The 13,002-nt window shown below is 42.6% G+C and overlaps 1 protein-coding gene across 1 annotated transcript in view; it reads right to left on the reverse strand.

Moving 5' to 3' along the window:
* The window catches only part of NDRG1 (N-myc downstream regulated 1), a 154,780-nt gene that overhangs the window by 112,772 nt on the left and 29,006 nt on the right, over positions 1-13,002 (reverse strand). The window contains exon 2 of the mRNA XM_069220786.1: positions 5,320-5,389. Coding sequence (XP_069076887.1) covers positions 5,320-5,373 — 54 coding nt within the window. The 5' untranslated portion in view covers positions 5,374-5,389. The remainder of the gene's footprint in view (positions 1-5,319; positions 5,390-13,002) is intronic.

Here is a 13,002-nt window from a genome sequence, read left to right on the forward strand (position 1 = left end):
TGCTTACCACCATGGACTTCATGGCGGTTCCCAACCCCATGAAATCCATGGTGGTCAGCCGGGTCGGAGAAGTGGCGGATGACCATGGCGGTAACCGCCATGGTCATGATTCCAATTTTTTTACCGCCAGCCTGTTGGCGGTAAGACCGCCACTTCTCCGCCAACCACCAGGGTCGTAATGAGGGCCAAAGTGCCATGAGGTACTGCCATCCCTGGAGCTCCTTATTTATATGGGTGGTAATGCCCTAGAAGAAAAAAAAGTTGAAAGGAGTTCAGAAAATGTGTATTGACAGGATTTTCTTGGTCAGGGTGTGGCATTTCCAGAGGTTACATATATGGATCTCATAAGACCTAGTTCAATATGGAGCAAAGACATCAAGCCTAGGGCTATTAATGTGTGTGGTAGGCTTAATGCTGAACTATCCAGCTGTGTCCAGGACTGTTCGTTTGAGACATTCCCCATGAGTTAACAAGAGGCAACAGATCTTCCATTGTTAGGAGATGCATTTATCTGATCTGGGGACTCTCTCTTCATTGACATCTGGACCTGTGCTGAATCCATATTAGTTGGTGGTGAGGGTAAAAGGACCTCATTACCCTAGACATCCTTATAGCAGAATTGAAGGACAGACTCTTGCCATCAATTACCTTTAAGGCCTGCACGGAGGTGACAGGTAGGAATCTTTCTTCTGCAAGGACATTGAAATCGGGTTAGAAGCATAGGCTTCCAGTTCAGAGTTGTAGGGCATGATGCTACAGTCCATGATCTCACAGCATCGTGTGGCCCCAGCTTTGGTGGTGTTAGAACCCCTTTCAGAGGGCCACAGGGAACACAGGGGTGGCTGGGCCAAACTGTGGTAGTTAAGGCCTTTTACTCCTGATGTCCCGGGGCTTGACCTCTAATGTATCCCTGCAGGTAAGGCACCAGTTTTCACTGCACAGCAACCTATACTACAGAGTCCCCTTCTGCCTTACAGGTCACTGCTAAGGCCCACAAAGGTCTTGGAGCTTTGTAGGTAGCAATTACTTCCAGAGTGGCCCCTTCTGGCAGGTGGGGGGTGTTGCTGCAATGAGGCAGTGTGGGCTTAATTCTCCTCACACAGCACTCAGTTCATGGTGACCCTCTTCTGGCATCAGCTGGGTCCACATCCCAATACTGCACATGGGCGACAACCAGATGCGTGCACAGCTGTCTCCTTTCACCAGGAGTCCTCTCTGCAGGGCTCACCAATGGACTTCACTTCCTCCAACTCTTTCCACTTCCTCCAACTCTCTCCTGTTCCCAACAGGGCACACTGGTTTTGGCAGAGAGGCAGAAGGTGGTGCTCCAGGCTCGAGAGCAGGTGGTCTTAGTTTCCATGGATGATGTCCTATCACCCAGCAGAGAGTATAGCAGGCCTTGCCTCCCTCCCTCCTGCAATCCTGGTCACAGGCAGTCTTGCAGAGCTTCCCCTTCTCACAGCGCCAGTCTGTCTGCTTGGGAGTTAATTTTTAGGGGTCTCAGCTTCCCTTCTTATAGTCCATTTCCAAACACCAAATGTGATTTAGGGTCTGGGTCTCTGCAGATTGATGTTGAGGTTCTAATTCTTTTGAGAGACACCCTCCGCTGCTCTTTCTTCCTCTTGAAAGGCTGCCTGTCACAGCAGGAGAGTCTCTGAAGCTTACCATCTCACAAAACAGGCCAACAGAGTGGTTATAGTTCACACCTGATCTCAGCCACAATATGTGCTTCAAAAGGTTAATGCCAGGCACCCAGCTCTACTTTTAATGATCAGTGTCATCAACCCAGCTCACAGACAAGCAGCAATACGGATATTTATCTGGGTGGACTCCTCTACGCCTCATGTCTTCACCAAGCATGTCTGGGCTTCTTAAAATGGAAATCAGAGTCCTCTATGTAATGTACCATTGCATGCACACTTGCGTGCAGTGTATCAACACAGCCCACACACTATTTAGTATGGTTACTTTCATGCATTTTGCCCTCACAGACACACATACACCTGGCACACAAATTCACTCTGTGTGCACTGTTCAATACTATGGCCTTCCTGTACTGTGCCATGGTGTGCTACTTGCAAACAAACAGACACCTTCATCATGTTTGTGCTGCTCAACACTTTACCCTTCTAGTATTGCACTTTTCGTAAGCACACATACACACAGCACATTCTTTCACTGCACACACACACACAGCACATCATCTCACTTAATGTATCCTGTGCAGGTACACATACACCCAGTACACACACATTGTGCATGTACTGCACAGCCTTGCTCTATTCCTGTACTGTGCCCTTCCCAGGTACACATACATTCAGCACAGTCACTACTCCTTTGCAGCACTTTACATCCAACTCATGTAGTTGAAAGGTTTAGTTAAGCACACAGTAGCAGAACTTTAAAAAGGTGAGTGAGCCTGTAGGTCACACTCCAATTCTAGAGATTAAAAAGGACATGTTCACTCCTAGTGATCACTACACAGTATGCTGCAGAAGGCAGTAGCCTTCCATCAATATGAGGGTAGCAATTTGAACGCCCCTCCTGGTCATTTTCTTTAGACAGATTATCATTGTTAAATAAATAAGCATCAAATTGTAATGTGTGAATTTTACAGGTGCAGTATTTCTCAAATGTGTCTCTGGAATGTTATGTTTAGGACTTCTTATTGGAATAAACATGGCCTGTGTGTGTGCCCAGAGTAAACTTTAGGCTGATAGCCTGTCATTTATTGAGTGACGTTGGAAGGACAGAGGGGGGATGTGGAACGGGGAGATCCAGTCCGGCGGTCTCCAGTTCTAGAAGAAAAATCAGACTTCTGAATAGTTTAAAGATGCCATATAATTAAAGATGGCACAATAGATCAATACATCTGCTGACGTTAAATAATTGCTGTTTGTTGCTGTTTGTCAGAGATGCAGAACTGAGTAAATAACAGTTTTTCCCTCTACAACGGGTGGCTGCTTTAACTCTTACAGCTCACTAACCCACTCCACCCCCAACATGGAGCAAATGTTGTCACACAGGTCTGCCATTGGGCTTCAAGGCAGAGCTTAAACATGGCAACAAAATAATGTAAAAAACTCAAATGAACATTTAGGAAAACAGAGGACCAAACGTTTCACAATGTCCGAACAGCCCATTGACCATATCACCAGCCAAGCAACACAGACAACAGATCTGGGATGATATGGAGCTGGGTGAGACTGCTACCCACATTCCTCACATATATTCCATTCTCGGACCCCCACATACCAGTGACACCTGCTACATTATACCTTCCTTTTGGCACCTATGTGTAATTCTTTCCACAGTAACATGTCACGTAAAAATAGGACACTGCTTTCCCATTCTGTTCTTAAGTACATGGCCTCCAAGCCTTGAGGCTCGAAACCTTAAATTCATTATGGTTCTAGCAGGTGCCCAGCAGATGAACCACATGAATGGGAAGAGGGAGGCCAGGTAAAGCAGCTTTGCGTCTGTACTTTTAAGACTCGCAGATTCCGAAGGCTTGGGGTTTAAGCTTCTGCCCCCTTCACCTTATTTAACATCAGCCAGTCCCTCAGATCCTAGTGTTTGCGTGACACAATGAAGCAGCAAACAAAATGTTGTTCAAGAAATGCGTGTCCTTTTGCGTGATCAGATTTTAATTGAACATGAGGTCTGGTCCAGCACTGAATGTGAAACATGTAGGTAGAACATCAGCAATATAAAGCAATAACTCAGTTACCCTTGCCCGGCGAAATGCAGAGTGTACAATGTTTGCCCTTTTTATTAATTTCACCAATGAAATGTAGGTTAATGCCTGTGGGCCATTTTGCACTCAATTGGTGAGAAATGACATGCTGACAGCACATTTTTGCCGGACTTATTTGATGCAGGTTACGCACATGTAGTTAAATCCTAACTGGCCAACAGCATGTGCCAACTGTATGGGTGTGATTGTACATATACTGCAGTCAGATGTGTTATAATGTTGATCACACAAGCACTGAATATCAATGCATACTAAAGAGAAAAATACATATTTTTAAACCAGACTGCTCTTCTGTTAGTATACATTTTTGCTAGCACCTGCTTCAGCGAGAAACTCCCCTGTATATAACTGTGTCAACAGCAGTCCCCAGGTAGAAAAGGTAACGCAATAAGCTAAACATACGCAAATCAAAACAATGTTTAACATACAGTAATCCAGCCACACATGAAATTCCATAATCAAGTTCTGCAGTGTACTGTGAACAAAGTGACGTGAATAGTGAGGGAACTGCTCAAGGACAGATGTAATACATGCAAACGAAGTAAAATGTTTGTGTCACAATTGCATTTGTAGAGCTACAGCCCATAAAGTACACAATAAATTGATACAAGCTGGGTCTGCATATGTGGCTGACACATTTGAATCCTTATCCAAATAACAGACTCCTAATCACAACAGATACAATGTAGGCCTGAGTTCTTGACACTCGGCAGGCTCACACAAGCTGAGGAATCACCAGAATCTTGGTAAGGTCCTGGACGTATTGAGAGATCCCTGTGTGACCAGGAACTGCTGAGAACGCGAGAATAGCATCAGCGCTCCATCTCTCGTGAAGGGCAGCACGCGCGCTCCAAGGGATAGCAGTGTCGGCGTCCTCTGCCAGTAGGCGATGCCGACACCACTATCCCTTGAAGCAGGTGTGCTGCCCTTCACGAGACACGGACATCCATCACAGTACACTGCAGGAGTGGATTCTGGAATGTTTTATGGATGGATGGGTTACTATATACTAAAAACACTCTTTTGATCTACATTTGTTTATCATTTTGTTTTACCTTTTCTACCTACGGACCACTGTTGCTACATCATAATCATTACACCAAGTCCCTTGGATGTCTAGAGTTTACCTTGTTTCGTTGAAATACCACCCTGTCGTGGGCTTGGTTAAGGGCTTGTGGGTATGTTTGTTGTCGGCAGTGGGCATGGTATGTTCTATATAGATGAGGTGATTGGTTTACATCGTGAACTGAAGGAGTGAGTTGATGCTGTGCTGACGTTTCTCCAGTGGCTCTGTACTCCGGAACGAAAGGTACCGCTACAACATTTGTGTGGACATTACACACGCAAAATTCGTAAGATAAAATACTAGTTATGGTTATGCTTGTTGCCATTAAAGTATTTCAAATGCAGGTAGCATCGGATGTTGCAAGTTTCAGTTTTCAGAGAGCAGGTGGTGGGATATTCCAGCGGGTGAGTAAGATCTCAATTTGCATAGCAGTGAAAAAGGAACATTGCAGCTTCAGTTTTTGTAAATCAGTAGGAAAACTTAACACAACATTTACCTCTTCCGTTATTAGAGGTCTAACTTCCGCCACATCCTCAAGTACGATCGACATTGTGGATAGTGCGATTCTGTAAAAGAAAGGGTGTACATTAAAAATGCACATTTAACAGAGGAAACATACGATAACTTCTACCTAATTTCACAGAGCTCTACCCACAATGCTTAAATCCTAGCGCTCCATTTTCTCATTCAAATCATGAATTATGCCAAGATATAATATATGCTTTTTTCCGACATTAAAAACAGTACCCGAACTTAAGGTGTTCCTTTCAAATGCGTGCCATAGCTGAAAAAATAAATTGTTTGGACAAATACTTCTGACACAGACTAAGGGTTACTGAAAATGGTATGAATTAAATAGTCACGTTCTTTAAAGAGCACCATCTTCTAATCTGCCAGTGGAGTTATTAGCATGAAGAAAAACAAATATTGTAAAGTGGATTGATGTATTTTTTCATTTGTTAAAGATTCATATTTTTCTTTCGGAGAAAATGGCAGAATACGAGTACTGCAACCTAGAAAAGGAAAGGTTCTTGTAATTCAAGTTTATCATATGATTCTACACTGAATACATGAACACTAAACTGAAAACTTCCAATTGCAAGGAGGGTCACAGAGCACCAAATAAAAGTACAAGCAAAGCCAAAAGGTCTGGGTTTATTGTGGTAATGCATTCAGCATAAGCATGTTAAAGCCACACAAGAATCTGGGGTGACCTGTTTGGAAACCTCCCCCACCACCACCGTTTTTGATAGAGTCATGCTTTTCCCCCCATTTCAAAGAAAAGTTGGATGCCCAGGGAACATTTTTGGTGGTCGTTTTTTAGTCTCCAGGATATGGAAAGGAAGGAATATAACAACACTCCATTGACGCCAAAATATCTTTTATCATATAGACTACAGTAGAATGGCAGACAGCCTTCGGTATGAATGACGTGTTTCTATGAAAACACAAAACATGTTTACTTCCTGCAGCATTTGAGAGGTTGGCCCAAAAGGAAAGGGCAGGCATGAGAGACGAGAAGCACACAATGAAGGCGTGGGGGGGCTGGGGGAGAGGGAGGGAAGAGAGAACAGACAAGAAACACCAGAGAAGCAGGGATGCTGAATTCCTATGCTGGACACCAGAGACATATTGTCTGGGGTCAAGGGAAATACGTTTTCATGTTTATTTTGTCCTTGGGACATGTAGGCCCAACCCCCCTGCAGCACAAACCCTTTGGCTGCCAGTTTACAGAGAACTGTCTGCAGTTGAGGTAATGGGTGTCCATATGTTAATGCTTTTGGAACTTGTATTTATGGCTCCTTAATAAAAAATACTTCATTACTAGGGTGAGCCCTGTAAAATGTTTTAAGGTCACACTGCACTACTGACAGCGACTAGAAGTCAGCACATCTAGGCGGGGGTCACAGAGACCCCGCCTAAACACTGGCAAAAGAATAAATGGTGGGGAAAGGAGAGGAATCTTGACTATCCTTGAAGTCCATCAGAATTTTCCTGGCATGGTATATCTAGGAACTATTTAGTTGCTGAATGATTTTATTCTATCAGTTGCTAATTTTATAATTGTTTTCATCCCGAACTGTGGAGGGATTTTACACATGTGAAGGAGGAAAGTGAAGGCAAACCAGGAGGAGGCAAGAAAGGGACTAGAACTTCCGAGTGTAACCATCTTCCTCTGAACCTTGATGGTAGTGCAGTGAAGGCATCTAGTTTTCCCGGAGCGAGCAGGGGTTCGTTCTTGTTAGAAAATTAAGGTATGGTAAAAGGGAGAGACATTGGGGATAGCTGTAATTTGGGGAGACGAGAGAGACGTGTTAAGCAATATACAGCCAGCCCACACCATTCTCTTTTCAGTTATTGCACTTTTCCAGAAGGACCACCCTAATTGATGCGTTCATATATTTAAAAGCTTCTGTGACCACATTCTACAAGCCCACTCCTTTTCCATAGTGCTTGTTCCCTACAACAAACCTGTCCTAAATCTAGCAGCATGAAAGTGCTTTATAAATAAAATGATACTACACTACATGCTATCTTGTGTAATCAGTAGTGCATACTTCTAGGTGCATGAGAGGTAACCCAAACAACTGCATTAAAATTTACATTAAATGTTACTAAATTACCGCATCTTTATTAACTCTTGCATGCATGTATGACAGGCTATCTAGAGTTCAATTTTAAAATGCAGGAGGCTTTCCCGTGAGAAGTGGATACCTTTGTGTGTTGGCAAACCAGAGAGTCTGATCAGACCCACCTATCTTTCCATTTTATGTTTAAAATGTCCTCTTCAAATCATAGATACAGGTGAGTTTTTCTTCTAGAACAGTGGTTCCCAACCTTTTGACTCCCGAGGATCCCCACAGAATCATTACTGGAAACCAGGGACCCCCCAAGCAATTTGTTCGATTTAAATTTCAAACATTAAAAAAGTAATTAACCCAAAAGAAAAAAAAAAAAAAAACACACACAAGTACGCACCAAACAAATACTCTAATTACTAAGGATATAATTGTTTTATATTAAAAAAATAAAAATAAAAAAAAATTAAAAAAATTGTTATTGGAACGTTGATGCTGCATCTCGGCTAATAACTTTTCAATGTTTGGTTTTATTTAAGAAAGCTGAGTCCTCAGGTCAGATTATACATTTCCCAAGTGATTGCCTCTTTTTATTTTTCAGGTACATAAGATCTGAGAACTTTTTTCACATAAATATGTGGTGGGGAAAGGAAGTAAAATCATAAGGACCTCTTTCCTCTCCATAACTTCTGTCACATGTAATTAATTTGTTTTATAGCACTTCTCATACCAGTGTAGGGTGTTAGAGGACTTTACAGGGACCACAAGGTGTAGGATTCACATGTCATCCACACTGGTAACCATTTTCTAAGAGTGCTTGGTCTGGAGAAAGTAGAAACTCAGGATTCAAAACACACAGTGGTTAGCGTTGACTTTAATAATAAATGTATTTCTACGCAAGCACACTTTTTTTTGGCAGCGTAAGGAAAATGAAAGACTGGAAATAAAAACATAACTTTCTAATCTCTGCTATGCCGTTTGCATGCAGCTCTTTGGTCGTTTATAGCGGTCTGTGCTAGGTTACGATTGCAATTTATGAACTGCTCCATAACAAAAGAATCTGTAACAAAAGCAGTAGCTCACTGTAATATGCACATAAAATAATGTTCCTTGCATGATACACATTCTTTGCAGCAGGCATATTAACCATCTGTGCTACCTTAGATGAGTCTAAACTGGCACTAGTCAAAACTCCCATCTCTCTCCAGCAGGTACATTAATCACCAGAGTTATCTTGACGCTCTTATTTTTACCAGAACAGTGCAGCGCTTTTAAACCTGTTGCACAAAGGAAGTAATAAATATAAAAACACATACTTGTTGGAGGCCCCAGCTGGAGAAGAGCCTTCCTGCCGGCCTAGGCCTGCGGACCCCCTGGTAATGTGTCACAGACCGCTGGAGGGCCATGGACCACAGGTTGGGAACCATTGTTCTAGAATATATTTTGTGGGCTATTAAAGCAGGAGTGGAAGTTAATCTAGGTATTTATAAACTGTTCAACTAAGGTTTTAATGGCCAAAGTCGTGCTACAAATTGTATCCAGAAGAGATGAAAAAAACAAAGGGAAGTGCTCAGTAGCCAAAAACAGACCGACCAATGTACATGAGGGTCTGATTTGGATCCCATCTCTGCAGGCTGAACAGAAGCAATAATGTAGTGGAAAATTAAAAAGAAACACTCTACAATAAGAAATTCTCAAAGATCCTTTAAACTTTGGATATAAGCCTAAGAGACTGAATTGTTACTGCAGTGCATCACAAAGGTGGCCCCTAAGGTGGAGAAGCCTCACTAAAGCCAGTCTAGAGTTTCAGGCCATAAATGCATTTTTATGTTTTGTTTTTTTAAAACAGACCTTGTATGCATGGCCCTTTTTAATTAAACTTTCCTGATTAAAAAAAAGGATGTATAATCTTTGTTCAGCTGAAAGCCAAAGAAGTTGTGTCTGGCTTCTGAGATGTGAGCAGTTTGCCTGACCGTCTGGGTTTTCTTCCCTTTAGACATCCTAGTATTACAATGTTTCTGTATTTCCTGAATTTGCAGAGGAGCTATAAGTAGTTGTGCATAGGTGGGTGGGCATGCAGTAAATCAGTGGTTCCCAACCTGTTATCCGGGGATCCCTGGGGGTCTGTGAAGCCTCCTTAGTGGGTCCTCAACTGCTTAGAAAATTTAATGACGGATTAGGTCCCCAGCTTTCAGTAATGACTCAGTGCGCGGGTCCCCGGATTCCAATAATGATTCAGTGTGGGTCCCCGGGTTCCATTCATGATAAAGTGGGGGTCCACAGAAGTCAAAAGGTTGGGAACCATTGCAGTAAATGGTATTTTGAGCCTTCGTAGCTAAGTGTCATAGACTCAGGATTATTAAGGTAAATGCTTAGGATCTTGAGCTCCTGAACCAGTGTACTATTTTGTGAGGGGGAAAAAGGAAGATCCTGTAGTACTACGTAGTACTTTCTACAGACCACTTCAACTGTCTGTTGCAAACAGTGGTTCATACTTCATGGGGTGGATGGTTTTTGGGTCTGCCCTTTTGCTTATGATTTGATGCATTTCTTATCTGTTTTCTGCTCTGGATTGGATGGCTTCCCTTTTTTATTCTGGTTATCTGACCCCAAGCATTTCTTCTGTACCCCACTTTTCATAGAATGAGTTGTATTCTTTCACCACTAGCATCAAGGTACTAAAATGAATTCCATAAAGTTCAAGGATTACTCCTGGCAAGTAGATTTTAAAAAGCACCTGAAGTTTCACAAACGCCAGAGAAAGTGTCTTACAGAAAAATGTATAAAAAGCAAACAGATGGTGGATCGTTTTAAATCAGTCTCACCGTCTAGTAATTACACATGGCTGCATTCCAGTTCATTGTTTTTCTGCCCAATATGCAACTCGACAGACCAGCCTTATTTAAAGAAAACTGCATTCAAACAATGGTGATTTGAATATGGACCAACAGTAGACTAAAGTCTAGATGGGTAAAGCCGGCAATGTGTGTGCTTAAGGCACTTTTCTATTTTTTTTTTTTTTTAAATGTTGAATCTAGTGAATTATAATGAAGATGCATTGCCTGTCTGACAAAATTATCCCAACTGAATTGAAAGGAGAAGAGGAAAATCCACTGCGGGAGCAACAAAAAATGACTAGAATTAAGACAATAAAATACCATCAGAGGAAATATTTGAATCCTTGCTAACATTTTGGAACTGCACACTTCCCGTTTCCTCAAGGCTAGGGCTAAACTTGATGCCCTGGTGGAGATCTCATGACTTATCCTACCGCATTTTCCTTGTCTGTGAGAAAGCGCACAGTGGGCCTATTGAGTCATGAGCCATAGACCTTGGTGCAGATGAGCCCTTACTACACCTTTCCAGAGAAAGTGCAGTTTCCGGATATTACCTAACCTTCATCCAGTCCAGCTTGAACAAAGACCCATCAATGCCTGCCAGTGTCAATGCCCCAAACGTGGTACTCTATTTAGTGATTACAACTACTTTTTGTGGTATTATGTTTCAAGAAAAGGTTGTTTTGGTTCTCTAAACGTAGACGTCTCCTTCTTCCTGTACTTTATTTGTATAGTCCTGCAGTGTGGTACGCTTACAAATACAAATGTGTATTTTAAACTCCCAACATCACCTAGTGTTTACATATTTTTTGAAAAATCCTACTTTATACACATGAATTGGTAGACAAAATAATGTAATAAAAAAGCCGCAATTCGAGAAAAACAAAATGACATTTCACTCTGTAAGACCTGAAGCTAGCTTGCGAGCTGAGAAAAGGGCAAATCGGTGTATCCATTTGCTTTGCTGTGGATAAGGAGAATAACAAATATTCAATAAACAGGAACCTGGAGCTTTATAGGTAAAAAATATATAAACTAACATGCAGCATTTATAGAGGGTCTTTAAGTGAAAAAGCAAATGCCAAAAAAAGGAAACCCAGTTCCTCACTACATTGCATGCGGCACAATCCTGTGAGTCCACAGGCCAATAAAGCTTATCGAGTATCTGAACTACCATGAGCTGGGTTAATGCATCCTTCCTCGAAACCATTAATAAAAAATAATTGGAGTCATCAATATAGAGCAAATGTGCAAACACTTTAACACAAAAAAAGGAAACAAAAAGGCGTGCCAGTAAACGAGACTATAGCAACATCATCAGACGTCACGGGCAAGCACCATAATCCTAATAACGCACTCTGTTGGAAATGGCCCTTTCTGCAGGGTTGGCCCCAAACTTTTTGTCTTTCTCTTTCTATTTTTCTGACCCTCTTTCTGTTCGCTTTAGGACCATGGGCACTTCACCACTACTAATCAGTGCTAAAGTGCATGTGTTCTGTCTCCTAGAAGTTGGTATAAATTGGTTTACACTTATTTAATTTACCTCTAAGTCCCTTGTAAAGTGGTATACCATATACCAGGGTCTGTACATTAAATGCTACTAGTGGGCCTGCTGAGCTGATTATGCCTCCCACATAAGTAGACTTTCAAGCTTGCCTCAGGTCTGCTACTGCAGTGCCTGCATGTGCAGTTTACTGCCATACTGACTTGTCAAGTCAAACTACTTGCCATTCTGAACTCCCTTTTTTCTACACCTAAGTCACTGCTCAGGTAGGCTGTAGGTAGCCCTATGGACAGGGTGTCGTGTATGTAAAAGGTAGGACATGTATATGTATGCATTACATGTCCTAGTAGTGACAAACAGCCTTTTGATTTTCACTGCTGTGAGTGCTGCTCCTCTCATAGGTGTGCATTGGGAATTCCCTTGAATATGTATGTGGTAATTTCTGATCTGTGAGGAGTAGCATGGGCATTTTTGCTATGTGTGAAATGGTAGTAAGAAATGCTCCTTACTGGGGCAGCTGGATTTTACTTTACTATTTTAGAAATGCCACTTTTAGAAAGTGGACATTTCTCTGTGCTCATAACTCTGGTGCTTTGCAGCCCAACTCCAATCCAGGTCTAGGGCAGAATGGCCACTCTGCTTTGTGACCACTCTCCAGACAGCCATCCATCAGGGAGGGTTAGGTGTGACAGGGTTACACCTGCATTCATCTACATACCAATGGTCTTCCTGGGCTGTGTAAGATGGAGGGTGGTTCACACTTTATAGTTTGTGCCTTGCCCTCACACAAAGCTGGATCCCGAGTAGGGGAGAATGGAACTTCTTGGAACTGATCATATCGGGCTGGAACGTTCTAGAAGCAGGGAAACTGAAGAATAAGTACAAGGGCTCTCGCCCCATGACTGGTAGAGCACCTTCGGAACTGGGACTGAACCTGTCAAAAGGACTACTGTGCAGCCCAAAGGACTCATTTGGACTGTTCTGCTATTGCCCTACTGCTTGTTGGGTGGCATAAATGACTCCCTGCATTGCTTTTCCGATTGTTGCCTTGCTGCCAGCTGCTCTGACATTGTTCTGACTGGACACAGTTGAGCGGTCAGGAGAAACTGCCATTCTTACCTGCCTTGCTGTGGGCCTGCAGAAGCAACTACCACTCCACACTAGTATAGATGAGCTGGTCTGCCTGCCTACTTTGTGTCACTAAAGTGTTCCCAAGGGTGTGTCAGCTTGCCCCGCTGTTTGGCCCAACCAGGGTTATC

The sequence above is a fragment of the Pleurodeles waltl genome, chromosome 2_2 (assembly GCF_031143425.1).
Source record: "Pleurodeles waltl isolate 20211129_DDA chromosome 2_2, aPleWal1.hap1.20221129, whole genome shotgun sequence".
NCBI lineage: Eukaryota > Metazoa > Chordata > Amphibia > Caudata > Salamandridae > Pleurodeles > Pleurodeles waltl.